Source organism: Strongylocentrotus purpuratus, unplaced genomic scaffold (genome assembly GCF_000002235.5).
Source record: "Strongylocentrotus purpuratus isolate Spur 01 unplaced genomic scaffold, Spur_5.0 spur5_scaffold_6, whole genome shotgun sequence".
Taxonomy (NCBI): domain Eukaryota; kingdom Metazoa; phylum Echinodermata; class Echinoidea; order Camarodonta; family Strongylocentrotidae; genus Strongylocentrotus; species Strongylocentrotus purpuratus.
The window spans coordinates 11,719,139-11,733,966 of NW_022145612.1; the positions used below are offsets into that span (position 1 = coordinate 11,719,139).

Genomic DNA, 14,828 nt, shown 5'->3' on the forward strand with positions numbered 1-14,828 from the left:
ATTGGGATTTGCAGGTGCATCCTTACTCTTTTGGAGAAGTACAGTGAATTATTAGAATTCATGTACAAGTTCTTAGGGCACCCTACATTCAGATTTCCACTTGATATCCTATCGGAGGGACCAAATGTTTTCCCATTATTCTCATTCTGCACGTCTAAATACAGGAGAAGCATGTTTGCACACAATGCAGGCTTCAGTCATCAACTCTTTGGATGATGTTTACACACATAATTTCACCCACTGACAACTGAACCTTCTCACCTACGTAGGCTGTAGTATCAAATTATCCCATTCCTATGATCACTGGGTTACAAAACACATGCTTTACTGACCAAGTCAACTACCTCCCAAAGGCCTCAGTCTCCATAGGTTGTCTTACCTTAGCAAGTAGGTGCGTGATGGCCTGTTGAGGGGGCATGCATCTCACAAACGACATGTCGCCTGCCGCAGAGAACTTGGTGATGTAGCCTTGAGAGACCAGCTGTTTCCTCAAGCAGCAGTCTATCTGAGGAAGCCCTGTCTGCAGGATCAGGTCGAGGGCGACGGAGAGCTTGCCCCGGGCCTTGGAGAGTGAGTGAGACAGAGGGTCAAACGTTAATGATAGGTATTCAATACATTCTGTGCGCATGAAATGAATGAATGAACTGAGAAGATATCAGAATCAATAGCAAATGAAATATCAACATTTTTTTTTTTGTTTTTTTGGGGGGGGGTGGGGTAAAATAACCATTTTAGGTCTTCTTTATTTTCAACATATCAAGATAATAAAGATACATTTATTTTCATTATCTGCCAACCAAGATTAATTGTGTTAATGTTATTTCTTGTTCCCTCTTTAGTAATGCTAGCCTGAGGAGGCGCAATAGCTCAGTCGGTAGAGCAGTGGTCTCGTTATCCGGTGACCCGGGTTTGAAACCAAGTCGATGCGCTAGTGCCCTTTGGTAAGGCATTAATCCTCATTACCAGGTCCCTCGGAGAGGACCTAATGCCGTCGGCCGTCTGGTTGCTTATTTACAAGCATTTATGCTTTCTTAGCAGTCAGGTAAAATAACCACCACCACATTCAAAGATACACCTACAATTTACTTATGACCTGTATATGAGAAGGCCCTGATTTTATTAAGTCAGTAGTCTCAACGATGATTACCTTTGCCACTTGAATGAGGATGTCATGAAGCCCACATGCAGCAAAGAGCTCCAAGGCTGCATCCTCATTATAGTCAAAGCTTTCCATGATGAACTGCCTGCAGTAGCAAGAATGATACAGTTATATCTAAAAATAGAGGTTGTCTAAAACAAAGCAAAATAAGTGATATATATCAATTGGAGTGTGAGGGCATTGGTAATAACTATGTTTAAAGAGTGATTCTTTGAGCTGATGGTTGATAATACAATTCCTTTGAATGAGAGGTAAACTGAAACCATAAAGGAATCACGGAGGACGGTATGTGTAATATGATGAATGTTTACCTGTAGTCCTTTTTGCCTCAGGCAAAATTTAACCCAGATATGGTAAGAAATATATGTGTGTGTATGTACAGAAGACATGATTTGATTTGATTTGATTTGTTTAAAAAATGGTGGCTTAAACAAGACATGGTCTTTTTCTTTTTCAACTGAAATCAATCAGTTATATATACCTGACATTCTGGACAGCTCCATCCACTAGTAATTTATCATGCCTCTCCAACGGGTTCAACTGTGAGTTAATCTCATTCATAGTATTCATTATTTCACACAATCATCAAGAACATTGGTACCATAATGAATAACTTCATAAGATTTGCCCTATACTGCCTTAACAGTACTTACTTGAAATTAAACATAAGCTCTTCTCTCCTGTCACCTTCCAGTATCTCACAGACGAAGCACTTGATGGCTATGTTGGCTAGCATCTTGCGGTCTTGACCACTCAGTTCCGATGTTCTGCCCAGAGCTACAGTGACCAGAGAGAGAATCTCTGCAATGTGGCCAAACTTGGCTAGATTGGTCACCTGCTTGATGTAAGAGCACTGCAAAGAAGGAAGAACACGGCCAAGACTTTAAAATATAACAAAAATTGAATTACTGCATCTGTAATTGGGGTTTTTCAATAAAATAATTATCAAACGTAAAAAGTGATGTCAACAACAGCTATAAAAATAACAAAGTGTAATTTGTGTACAGTGTGTATCAGAAAATGCTTCTGTGTCTTTATACACTTTAAGAAACAGAGGACAAGAAAACAGATAATAAGCAGCCTGGAAAAATATGCAAGGAATTTTGGTTTACAAGGAGCAAACAAAGACAAAATTGCGATTCATGAAGAGATTTTTTAACTAAGTGAGTTATATCAGTGTTGGTATATATTTCAAATAATCTGGAGGTTCGTAGTGATCTGAATTGGTTTTCCAGCTGTACTGAAACTGGTCACACTTACTTATGAAAAGAGTGTGAGATCCAGAAGTGGATAGCATAAGAGGGAAAGAAAGACCGTAGATTTCATGGAAAGATATGGCGAAGAAAGAAAGCAGTGAGGTGGGTCTAAATAAGGAGGATGCTCTAGACAAGAATAAGTGGAGGGAGGGAGTTTTATCGTGGCACGAAAGTCGGTAACCCCTCCTAAATGGGAAAATGCTGACTTTAATAAATGATGATGATAATGATGAAAGAGAAAACACCTTGATTTCAGGAAATTTAAGTAGGTTTTTCCCAATACCATATATAACTACACCATTTGATTCACAAAAAGATCAATGTATAGGTAATAAAAATCATACCTGTGAACTCTGGTAGAGATTCAGAGCTGTCTGCACTTCGCCCGCAGCCAGCTTCCTCTCCGCCGCAATCTCATAGAGAGAGTTCATGTCCAGGCCTAGAGTGATACCCAGGTTCTCGGCCATGGACCCATCCCTCTCTGACAGGGCCAGGTCTAGGAACAGTCCCTCCGGAGAGATCCTAGGCCTACAATGGTAGACCGCCCGATTGGTCACCACGGTGCACCCATCAAGGGCGGTGCAGAGGGTTGTTCTGTGAGGGTCACTCTCAGGATGCAGGGCACCATGCAACCTGAGACATAGAAAAGTAGACCAGAGGGGTTTGTCACAAAACTTGCCATCAGTGACAAATGACAGTTTTTGTTATAAGCTACTGAAATCCTTGCTTCTGATTGGTTATCAGCAGATTTGTCACTGATTTTAGTCAATTGTCATTGAAAAAGGGCTTTGTGAAACGGGTCCCAGTATATGCCTTGAATTGAAAAGATTTTGGCAAGGCTATAAATGTACATGTATGAAGAGAGAGGGAAAATTGCAATGAAGTCTTCTTTAAAAATGGGTAGAAACTTGTATGAAAGTTGAGACACACTAGGATGTACATTGTAGGAATGTGAAAACTGGTAATCTATTCTTTAGAAATGTTGTAACGTTTGATTAACATCATTTGAAGAGCTACCCAGACCTTCAATTTTTGCAAAGTTCTACGTCCTTTTTAGAATTTAAATGTTATATATTAAAAAAAATAATAGAAAAATCATGAAGAGTATGATTCCGGCTACTTCGTTGTGGAGGCATACAATTAAATTCCTCAAATAACCTACTTCTCAATGTCTCAAATTCTGAAGTATTTGAAAACACCACTAGTTCCTACCATGACATCAAAGACTACAGGTACATAATGATGAATATCATTTGCTGCTTCTTTAGAACATATATATAATATAATTAACCCAAATGTGGATATAAATCACCCTGTCCTGTACTAAGCCTATAGGAATGAGACAATTCAGTAGTCAACTGGTTAACTTGCAGCATGCGAATGATACATACCCTGCTTCTGACTCAGCCAGCTCAGATGAGGTGCTGTAATAATCATCATCTGACTCCTCCCCCTCCCCATCAGCAGGTAACCCACCCTTGATACCACTGCTGGCCCTGTGATGGCGGGTGTGGCCCAGAGATGATGCTGCCCTTCTCCGCCTCCCGGTGGTCAAATCAGCATTGTGACGGTACATTCCAATGAATGACTCCCCCTCAGGAAAGTGGAAGGTCTGCAGGATGGCATCCTTGTTTGCCATCTGGTCAGGTGATGACACTTCTGATTTCTGATTGGACAAGACAAGGAGGCTAACCTGTACAACAAAAGTGGGTTCATAAAAGAAAAAAGCAGCAGCAACAAGGCTTATATAAATCATCATTTCATATCATTTCCTGAGCTTATTTGTTGCAAAAAATATCAAATTCAAGTAGTAGAATTGTCCACTGATTGCAATAAACTGCAACTCTTTATAATATGTAGCTATTTTAGTCTTCTAAGTTTAAGATCACACAAATAAAATAGAGCAATAGTTTCTCAAAGATGAGACATAAATGTCCTTTTATCTCAATTCTTGCATTCCTTTAATATTGGATAAAGAAGGTACACATATTTTCGCAAGGGGAAGACTTATCATTCTTGATTACTGATCTTTGCATGCTGATACTGTAAAATAAACATGAGGAATATTGATGAGGGGGTGGGTTAAACCCTTAGATGTTATTCACCAAGCTTACCTGGTTGTCCCTTGATACTGTAATACAGAAGAGAAGTCTGTTGGTGAGAAGTATTTGATGAGATGCAGGAGGTATCCGGTAGACATAGAGTGGCATCCAGTTATCTATACTGCTGTCATAGATCTGTACGGAAGAAAAATACATACAAAGCAATGAATATTTTGTACAGTTAGCTAGCTTTAAAAAACTAACATCGAAGAAGAAAAGGCTTAAATGTGAAAAATTTCTGTATCGTTCCACCACAATGAAATCAAACACAGTGTCAATTCCCACCCATCCCTCCCCCCCCCCCCCAGCCTCCTCATTCTTCTCCTAACTTTGTACCATACAAGCTCGACTGTTTTACAGGTGAATGCCTTAATCCATTGCCTACTGGAACAATGTAGTCCCTATAGTTTAAGCCTATGGAATTAGAGAATTCAGTGGTCTACAGGTTAATTGATCATTCAACAACAGAGGATTAGATAAATAACATTGACAATAGAAAAAAAGAACAGAATAAGGACTGCAGATAAAGATATACTGCTGGGAGTTGTATGTTGAAAATATGCTTGATTTATAAATGTGAAAAGTGTACAGTGCATTCTAAAGATTGTTTTTCTTCTCCAACTCACATAAGTTTATAGCCTGTCCTTGGAAAATCAACAAAAAAATGTTTTAAAGTTATATTCCCTCTGAAATATATAAAGATACAGTCAAACCTGCTTAAGTGACCATCTTTCCACAAAGGCCACCGGTCTTCAAAGCCCACATTTTTTGTATCCCTTGAAAATGGTTTCACATTGAAGCATGTACTAAAGGAACCTGTACATAAAGACCACCTGCCTATAAAGGCCACTTCTCTTGTGTGGTCTTGGGTGGTCTTTATAGACAGGTTTCACTGTACCTTGAAGATGTTAGCGGTGAAGTTATGGCCAGCGACGAGTGATCGCCCTCTGGCATACTGGGAAGTGAGTTGAATATTCTGGGTGAACTGCTGGAAGCGAACAGGTGCAAAGCCAGGAGATTTCCCATCTAGAAACCATAAACATATGATAATATGAACATACTCTTAAAAAACAAAGCAATTCCATATTGAAAATGATCTCTCTAGCATAGTAGCATGGAAATTTTAAAAGGTCATCATAATCATAATTTTACTGATAAAATAGTTAGTCTACAATTGTATTTTGTTTTTAAATGGATGGCAAAACAGATTCATAAAGTAATAAAGGAAATTGAAGCTTGAAGGAAACGGATGATTCCCAAGGATTATAAGGAGTAAATACCATCTGGACCATTAAAAAAAAAAATTACTGAACAAAAATATATAAATTTTTATTCAATGTAACAATTTTTAGAATTATGGACATAAGTGCAACCATTAAACTTGTGCAATGATATACATAACTGATATCGATAAAATTGAAAATTAAAAAATAATTTTAATGTATATATTTTGAAAATCAAAACATAACAACCTTGGGACCCACTATTAAAACACAGAGGTTTTCAGAAGCACTACTAGAAGCATCTCCATGATAACATGTATGCAAAACTACATGACAACAGAAAATAAATCATTTATGGCTGCAGTTATGTATGGGTTATAATGCAAGATAACGAGTATGGCAAATGAACAAGGAGACGTCATTTGAATATATGCCCTTTGCCTTTGTGTCCTATTAAGACTTTTAAAATGGTAAAACCAAAATGTTGAGGTACCTGAAAAACTTTGCCCGAAAAGTGAGAGAAACATAAAATACCTAGTTTTACTGATCACAGTGTATATAACATGCATGCAAGGGGTATCAAAATCCATTGACTTCAAAAATGATCATTCATGAAATTAAGATTTTCATCAAACAGTGGTGATGAAGCAATATCTTGAAGTGATCAAATTATAAAGTCATATTCAACATGCCATTTTTAAACACATAACTTGTCAGAAAAGAAAAGTATGATTTCTTTAATGAGGGCAAGAATTTTATCAAAATAAAAACATTCTAAAAGAAAAAAAGGTGAAGCAGGAACACATTTTTGCCAATACTTCTAGAGCAAATTATACAGGGCAATGCCGACATGACATGGGCTGGATTTGGTTTTCAGAAAGTTATCTGAATGGACTAAATTACAACAAGTACCATTCACCAAAGCATGCCTAGACGATGCATCTTAAACATGACCTAGATACCATGCATAAACCAATGTCCATTGTGATACATACAGGTCTGAACATGCAATTATGCAGCATTCATTGTTTACCTGAAAACAGAACAAGTTCTTCACTGAGAAGTCCTGTTTGGGGTAAATAACTCTCATAATCAATACCCTTGCATTATTTTGATAAATAAGTCAGGATTTCATGTAGCATTGTACTTTGCTAAGTAATATATCTTAGCTCATAATCAGACCAAATCTGAGCATATTACTTTAGTAAACCGACTTCAAGGTAAAATACCTATTGCTAAAGTATTATGACATCACAATGTCAATCCAACATAATGTGCAATAAACGAGCCACATTAAATGCATGCTAATATAATTATGTACAGCTCCTGATGACTGTTTATATAAACAACTCAAGGCTTCCAAAATAATCTGGTTAAGTCTGCTAGGGAGCTGTCTAAAACTTTGGTTTAAATAATTAGCCAAAAGCTTTAACTGACCAAAGTTGGCTAAGTATTTTATCTAAGAAAAACTGAGTAATATACTCATACATGTATTTCTGACAAAAGTATTGAACTGAATACGCCAGTAGATTACATATTAAAGTATGTGCTCCAAGGTTGGTAAAGGAAAAGAAGTTTCCTGTTTGGTTTGGAAACAAAGCATGCCTTTACTTTGATTTTGATTTTAATTAATCAGACCAAATATATCATGGCTTCAAGAGCTGTTGTCATATCATCAGAACACAAAGCATCAACCTTGCAGAGATAATGCAAATATGAGTCTCACAACATAATAATCCTCATACATGGAGTAGCAATAGGTAATCACTATAATGCAATTTTTATTGCATGCCAGATTCAGAAATTCATGCTCTAGAGTGTGTCTTCATTCATACTACTTATCATGCCACTCTCTATGTAACTTCAACACACAATTCAATCTTCAATCTGTTGGCAGTACAAATTTATAAGCGCCCGAGCCCTTCAAAATAGCCATTACAACGTTCAATAATATGGGTCTGTTATCACCACAATATCAATGACTCGCACTAATATCACTGAAATAAATTACAAATTAATTCTGAGCTGAGTGGTATGATATAAAGACCGGCTTAAACACATGGACTAAAACCCAACCTGCATGACCATGTCTTTTTACCCTTCTGATGTGATGCTCATCAAGTAATAAACTCTTCATTCAAGCACAGGAGAGAGATCAGTAATATTCCAATTGTGTAATTTTACCGTAACAAAAACAATGAAAAGTTTGCAATGTAAGTCCTCACAACCTTCCTTTAAATCAAAAGGCCCAAGCATAAACGAGGTGGTGAACAAATTCCAAAACTACCAGAGCAATATAAAATGTTATGCAAACTGTACTTTATGTTCTGTGTATTTTATAATAACCACATCAGTGAGTATACATAGGGAGCTTTCTAGCGCAGCTGTGATTTATTAAGGCTACCCCCTAATACTGTTTCTTACTTTTCACTTAAAATCTTTCTCTTTTTTTTTTGGGGGGGGGGGGGGAGTTGTTTACCACTGCAGGTGTGAACAGGGTTCAAAGCAAATCCTGGGCCCTGTTTCATGAAACTTGTTATCAATAAAAAGCTACAATAGCTGTTATAAGCTACTGAAATAGTGGCATTTGATTGGCTGAGAGCAGACTTGTCAAAGAAATTTAGTTTGATGAAACAGGGTCCTGTTCTAGCTGGATAAGCATCCTACCTGCATGAAGAATACTCCTGATTGGAAGACTGTCGGCTTGGATGACCTCATACTCTAGAATCTCTGCCTCCATCTCCATAGAGGTGGTGAGAGCACAGACCTCAGAAGACTGTTCTAACAGCATTCCCCATTGGTTGCCTCCCTTGGTGAACACCTGCAAATGACCAATGGGAGGACTTGTTTTTTATGCTTACCTACAAGTATTGCCTAAATACATGTAACATAAACTGAAAACATGTTCGACGGTCTTACTGACATCTGACTGTATCATTTTCTTATGATTTTTATCCCATTTGTCGTATAAAGGTGCTTGCTGATTGCTATTTGCTAAAATACTGCAATACTGAAAATAATCAAATCTTCATTAACTGCTGCAGGTACACTTCCTTTTACACCGTTCCTTATATCAATCTTGTAAACAAAATAACCCTTTTCATATCAGATTGTTGGATAAATCTGTTTTCTCTCTATGCAAATGCAAATATATTTTAATACAGGAAATCTTTTTGAATATTGTGTGCTGAGCGCCAGAAAGGGTCAAATCATATCGTTTACAAAGATTCCATGCTCTCCTGGCTCTCAAACGATGAAATTAATGTATCATAAGCATATGAACAAAAAAAACCAAGATAAACAGAGTAGCTATATGTAGTTATGTTAGAGATACAAAGACTTTCTTACCAGCAGATATCCCAGGTTGTCTTCGTATCTGATCATATCTATAGATGCTATCGCCTCACCAATCATCACCGTCCGAACATCACGCTCCAGACCAAGGTCAACCATTATGACCTCTCCTTTCTCCGTTCCCATGACAACGATGTGTCTTCCATCCAGGGAGTGCCACCATAGGAGGGCTGATGGAACGCCTGGTTGGGGTAAAAAATTATTATATATGTTATCAGGCCAAATACAGAACAAGTAGTACTCCTATCTTTCTCTACAATTTAATTTATCATACAACTTAGACATAAATGTAACATATAGTTCCAAGCTAATTGGTGATTAATATCTCAAAATAAAATTATTATTATTATTATTATTATTTATTTGGCATTTCAAACATACAATAGAAGGTACAATAGAATGGCACATTGGATACAAAGTATGAAAGAATGAAAAAATCCCCTGCTGCACCTCTCAAAGTTGCCTGGAAGAAAAAAAATGTTTCTCTTATTGATACTTGCTTCATACCTTCTTTTGGCAAAGTCAAATGAAAGACATGGTGACAAACTTTCCAAATTTATCAACAGATTTTGTATTTCTGAGAAATAAAAAATATATCATGTTGCTTCTTGGTTGGTCTTGCTAGCCATAACTTGTCTTGTATTGATGCTAAATCATGTACTATCATGTAATAGTGCTTTTGACTTGAATTAACATTTCAATGTATGAAATCAGCCGTTTACCAATGTTCGCCGCAATCTCAATCTTGGTGACATCATTTTTTTTCCAGAGGGGATTCCCCGTCTTAGAGGAAGGTAACCCAAGGAGAGCTAGCACAGGGATGACATATAGACTCCTATCGCTGCATGCTACCACCGCCCAGGTACCACTGGCATCAAGGGTGATGGCACAAATGGCTTTAGTTGGATCCTGAAAGAGAAAACAAGGAAATAAATTTTGATTAAGCTTCCAATTTTGGTGTACCAGTAGCTTCCTGGAAAGGATTTCCTGTGCAGCTCTCCTAGCAGGAATCTGTTTTCTCATAAGTGAATAAAATCACCTTTAAAAAAAAAAAAGGTCATGTCTGATACGCTTTTGCTTGAATTCACAGGCTTTAGATGTGTGAAATTATATCTTACAATGATAAAAATTGTAAAATCTAGTTTATATTGAAAAGAATTTTTAGATGAGAACTATTATTGTCACACACAATATAGAGAAAGGTAAAAGTTTCAATGATTTGTTATGTTACTCATACAGAAGGAAACACTCTAGTTTCCAGTCAATTATTATCTTTAGTGAAGGTAAATTTGTAAAGTGTCTAGCTTGTCTCCAAAATAAAGCTTTCATAATACTATACAAAGATAACTCGTCTAACATACCAGATCTGGACTGATGGTGTCTCAAACTTTTGAAGTCTTACAATATTCTTTGCGAATTACAATTATAAAATGTATGTTTCCAAATGTGTTTGAAGTTGAGTTTGAACTACTCAGTACCTTTCCACTTGATCCTTCATTTGTTTTACACCACATAAGTATTTTGCATTATAATGTTCAACTATATTTCACATGTCCATGAACCTTTCAATACCTTCACTATTAGGGCCCAGACACACCGGAACTCGTTCAACATTGAGTAATTTGCTCTATCGCAGTTTGATACAGGTCCAAGAATACATCACTTGTATTCAATTCATCAAGCCACCTGCCAAGATTGTTAGTCATGGCATTAAAGGCAACCCTGAGTTCTGATAAAATGCAAGATTGTCTTGGTTGGCAAGTCCAACGCATTTGATCCCTTGCTATCCCAGGTATATAATCTAACATACACAAAATTAGCATTAAAAGAGTCATTTTTCCTCAGGATGATATTGATCTGAATCGAAATCTAGAAGGGGTGTCAACTCTATAGAATCATAGGGCACACTAACACTGATGATGACATTGTAAAAGAAGGGACAAAATACCTTGGACTTGCCCTAGTAGAAACTTTCTGGAAGTCTATCTCTAAATAATTTTACACCTTCATAAATAAGAATTAGGGTAAAGTGCATGGTTGTTGTCAGAAGAATTATGTAAACAATACATGTATAATGATTTTCTTTTTTTTTGGGGGGGGGGGGGGGGGGGGGGGGTGGGAGTTTACTTCACAAACAGACTGTAAAGTACCAACATGAATTATTGATAAGAGATCATCTACTCAAAGCCAGGAAGGGGCTAGCTTTGTGTTAAAAGCCGGCTGTACTAGTTCAGCCAGAAGGGATTCGACCACACAGCGAGGTCACTGACAGGTGGCTATCTGACTAACTCAGCTCTCAATTAACATAAGAAAAAGAGGATCATGGGGGACCAACAGGTACCGATTGGGGAAGTTTTCTATATAGAGGGAGCAAGTAGCTACAAGTAGTACAGTGTGGCTTTAAAGCATATGAGTTAACATCCTTCTGGTAATCATCAGATATGAGACAATACATTTGTTATGTTTTATAAGGTGGTCATATCAGTCCACTCATACTCATCTTTCTTTGCTCTAAACTCAGCCAATATGCTATTTTCATTACAACTCTTTGACAGACGTAATTCTAGTTGTAGATCTCAACATTCAGCATAAATTTGTAGTTTCTCTGACAATTTGGCCTGCCATGGTTACAAAAATGGTCACAAACATTCTTTCTCTTTCCCTCTGATTATACAAAGACAAATCATAAGATAATAATTTATTTTACCTGAAACCACTGCAGATCTTTGGTGACTGGTTTATGTCCATGGTCTTCGTATCTCAAGACAAGGGAGTCTGCGGTAAAAACGAAAGATTGAAATAAAATATATGAAGGGGGAAAAAAAAGTTACATCACTTGAAACTCTGACTACAAAGTCTGAATTAAACATTAAGCGATATCTATGTTCAAAACGTCCTTCCCGTATTTAAAAAAAAATTGTTTTTTACGTTCAAACAAGAAAATAACATGTTGTGCATCAAACTGAAATTTAAGGTAATAACAGAATTAATCAATTTTGTATCAAATATCTTTACTTAGTAGTTGAATTATATTTTCACAAGATAACAGAAAAGCTACAAATGTAAAGCTGAAAAAGATCATTCCTTACCAACGCTACAAACCAAAACTGTGACACTCGCATTGCCGATTTGCCTATGAGCGCTGAAGATGATCCTGGCTGGTCGAATTGGCTTCTTGGACTGGACCAGAGATAAGACTGGTGATTGATACCTTCTTTGTTCTTGATTATCACTGTCACTGCTCACCCTCAGCTGGGCAGCTAGCTCAAAGAGGGGATACAGCATGGTAGATCCACAAATATGTATCTCCAGGTCATTGCTGTAGAGTGCAAGTATAGAGCTTAATATAGGAGGGTTCCTAATGAATAAATCTGTATGATACACAAATGATATACAAATATTCATTTAAAGTGAAAATGTACAATTAATATTTGTAAGGCTGTTAGATTACAGTTCTATGCCAAAAAGTGACTGAGACCATATTCTGAAAACAAAAAAGAGCTACATCACTTGTAAAAACAACCTAATAATGCACAGAATAATCAATTATTCTTAATTAATGCTTGAACACATCTCTGTATGCATAAATATATATGTAGCAAGTTATGTACATGTATAATAGCTAGTTCTTATATAGCGCTTTTCAGGACCGAAGGCCCTCTCAAAGCGCTTTACAGATATATATATATTATTACCCCGGTCATAGGATTCAGGCTTACCCGCACACAATGTATGCACATTCTCCACTCCCTGGGGAGCATTCCAGCCAGGCGTCTTTTTTACAAGCGCACACTTGCTAATCTAACCACATTAGCTTTCGCATCCTACCGGGTACCCATTTAACACCTGGGTGGAGAGTGGCAAATGTAGATCAATGTCTTGCCAAAGGTCATTAGTGCCGCGGTGGCAAACAAACATGGAGGCATAACAAATTAACCCGGTTATGCGAGATCGAAAACCTGAATGAAGTAATATTCTTCATTTTTACGCTGAGAGCTTACCTGTATTGGGAAGTGTGGTTAATATTCTATTTTGAAATTCCCAATCACAGGCCGAAAAATCAACATTCATTTTAACACAGAAACTTATTCAAAGTGCTCCAACTTGACTCTCTTTGTCCCTCACACATAGACCCAAATCTATGTGGAAGTATGTCATAAATTCAATGCAGCACTAGTGTAATATAAACATCAAATCAATGTATTAAAGCAGGATGTAATTTACTTATATTGGCTTGATTACCGTTCCTGACTTTTTAACTATACTCTGTGACACATTTGGAGGTAAGATGAATATTCTTCCCGTTTTTGATGTACCATCCAATTTCAATGCCTGTTTAATAGCGACCTACAGATAGGTTTTGGTACAGCTATACAGAGGTAAAAAGCTATATTTCAAATTCAAATAAGTTTGTAGTACATGTACAAGCGTCTGTCCCTACTGCTTATGGTATTCTACTAGAATTTCTTACTTTTATGAACGAAGATCTTTGATTCTCACATGCATAACATTGAAGTATCGTATGGATTTCGAATAAGTTATTTGGTTTTGTGTCCGTCATTTTATTCGTAACAGACATTATAAGTGGAAAGGAAGTAAGAGGAGTTTAGAGGTTAATGTTATGACTTACAAATAGAATGAATAGCAAGTGCTACATCATAGTTCATACATGTGAATTTGAGAGTGCACTCTAAGGATCTCTAATAATGAAATTTGTTTAATATCTTAACAATTTGGCTAGATCTAGTCAATGATTCTTTGCAAAATATTTGTCATTGACTTGACCATTTTATACATAGATTAGAGCTCTATTATTTTTTAACTAGGTCTAGAACTAGCTCTGCTGTGTACTTTGTGTTGAATTCTCTGATAATTTATTTACTAGTTTCATCACTGTTCATTTTGTTTAAGCTCACTTTAAACAAAATAATTAATGAAGTTTAGATGACCCAAGTTTAGATAACCCAAATCTCTCTCTCACTTCTCCTTTTTCTTCTTCTTCACATTATTCTCATCCCCTCTTCCTCCTTCTCCAAGTTGTCGTCCTCCTCTTCTTCCTTCTTTTTCTCCTTCTTGAGTCTTCTTCTTCTTCTTCTTCTTCTTCTTCTTCTTCTTCTTCTTCTTCTTCTTCCTCGGTCCTCTTCCTCTTCTTCTTCCAGAAGAAGAAAAAGAAGAAGAAGGGGCAAATACGTTTGTGATATTTATCAAGTTTAATCAACGTGAATAAATAGGATTGTTAAACCAGATCTAGTCTAGACTAATTCCATTTTTATGCAGTGGAGTCGAGGACGGAAGCTACTAACGCGAAATCATACATGTGGGACAGCACCGTGTTTCCGCTGTAAGATCTTGTCAAATATTGCACGAACTTCAAGTGAATACAAATCGCTTCATACAAAATATCAAAGAAGCACTTACTTGAAGAAACATCCCTTGAAGCTCTACCACACTGCGTGAAAAATTACAAGCTCTAGCTTGGTTTAATCAGCTAAACAATCCTGAAATTTTGAGGACCTCGATAGACTAGATGTGACCTCAGTCTAGATCCAGTCCATAGGGCTTGTTGATGCATGAATAATATGAAAAGCAGCGCAAATGAACTGCAATCATCTACATACCCGTTATTTATCGTATATAAATTTAAGTCGAATCTTCTTGTCTCCGTTAACTGTCAAACTATGAGCATGATGGATAATACCATGGAACCCCCCAAAATATATAACAACCCTGAAAA

General features: G+C 36.9%; 2 protein-coding genes across 2 annotated transcripts in view; both read right to left on the reverse strand.

The window, feature by feature from the left end:
• Nucleotides 1-9,272, reverse strand: part of LOC100887866 — a 36,665-nt gene extending 27,393 nt beyond the window's left edge. The window contains exons 1-10 of the mRNA XM_030972051.1: nt 9,089-9,272; nt 8,408-8,561; nt 6,774-6,806; nt 5,416-5,543; nt 4,530-4,652; nt 3,807-4,108; nt 2,760-3,048; nt 1,813-2,012; nt 1,148-1,244; nt 380-562 (exon numbers count right to left, since the gene is read on the reverse strand). Coding sequence (XP_030827911.1) covers nt 380-562; nt 1,148-1,244; nt 1,813-2,012; nt 2,760-3,048; nt 3,807-4,108; nt 4,530-4,652; nt 5,416-5,543; nt 6,774-6,806; nt 8,408-8,561; nt 9,089-9,220 — 1,641 coding nt within the window. The 5' untranslated portion in view covers nt 9,221-9,272. The remainder of the gene's footprint in view (nt 1-379; nt 563-1,147; nt 1,245-1,812; nt 2,013-2,759; nt 3,049-3,806; nt 4,109-4,529; nt 4,653-5,415; nt 5,544-6,773; nt 6,807-8,407; nt 8,562-9,088) is intronic.
• Nucleotides 9,273-9,742: 470 nt separating this feature from the next.
• Nucleotides 9,743-14,639, reverse strand: LOC105447203. The gene is made up of 4 exons (XM_030972053.1): nt 14,513-14,639; nt 12,184-12,413; nt 11,802-11,869; nt 9,743-10,003 (listed from the first exon to the last, which is right to left on the reverse strand). The coding sequence occupies exons 2-4, from the start codon at nt 12,377-12,379 to the stop codon at nt 9,758-9,760; spliced, it is 510 nt and encodes a 169-aa protein (XP_030827913.1). The 5' UTR covers nt 12,380-12,413; nt 14,513-14,639; the 3' UTR covers nt 9,743-9,757.
• Nucleotides 14,640-14,828: the final 189 nt, after the last annotated feature.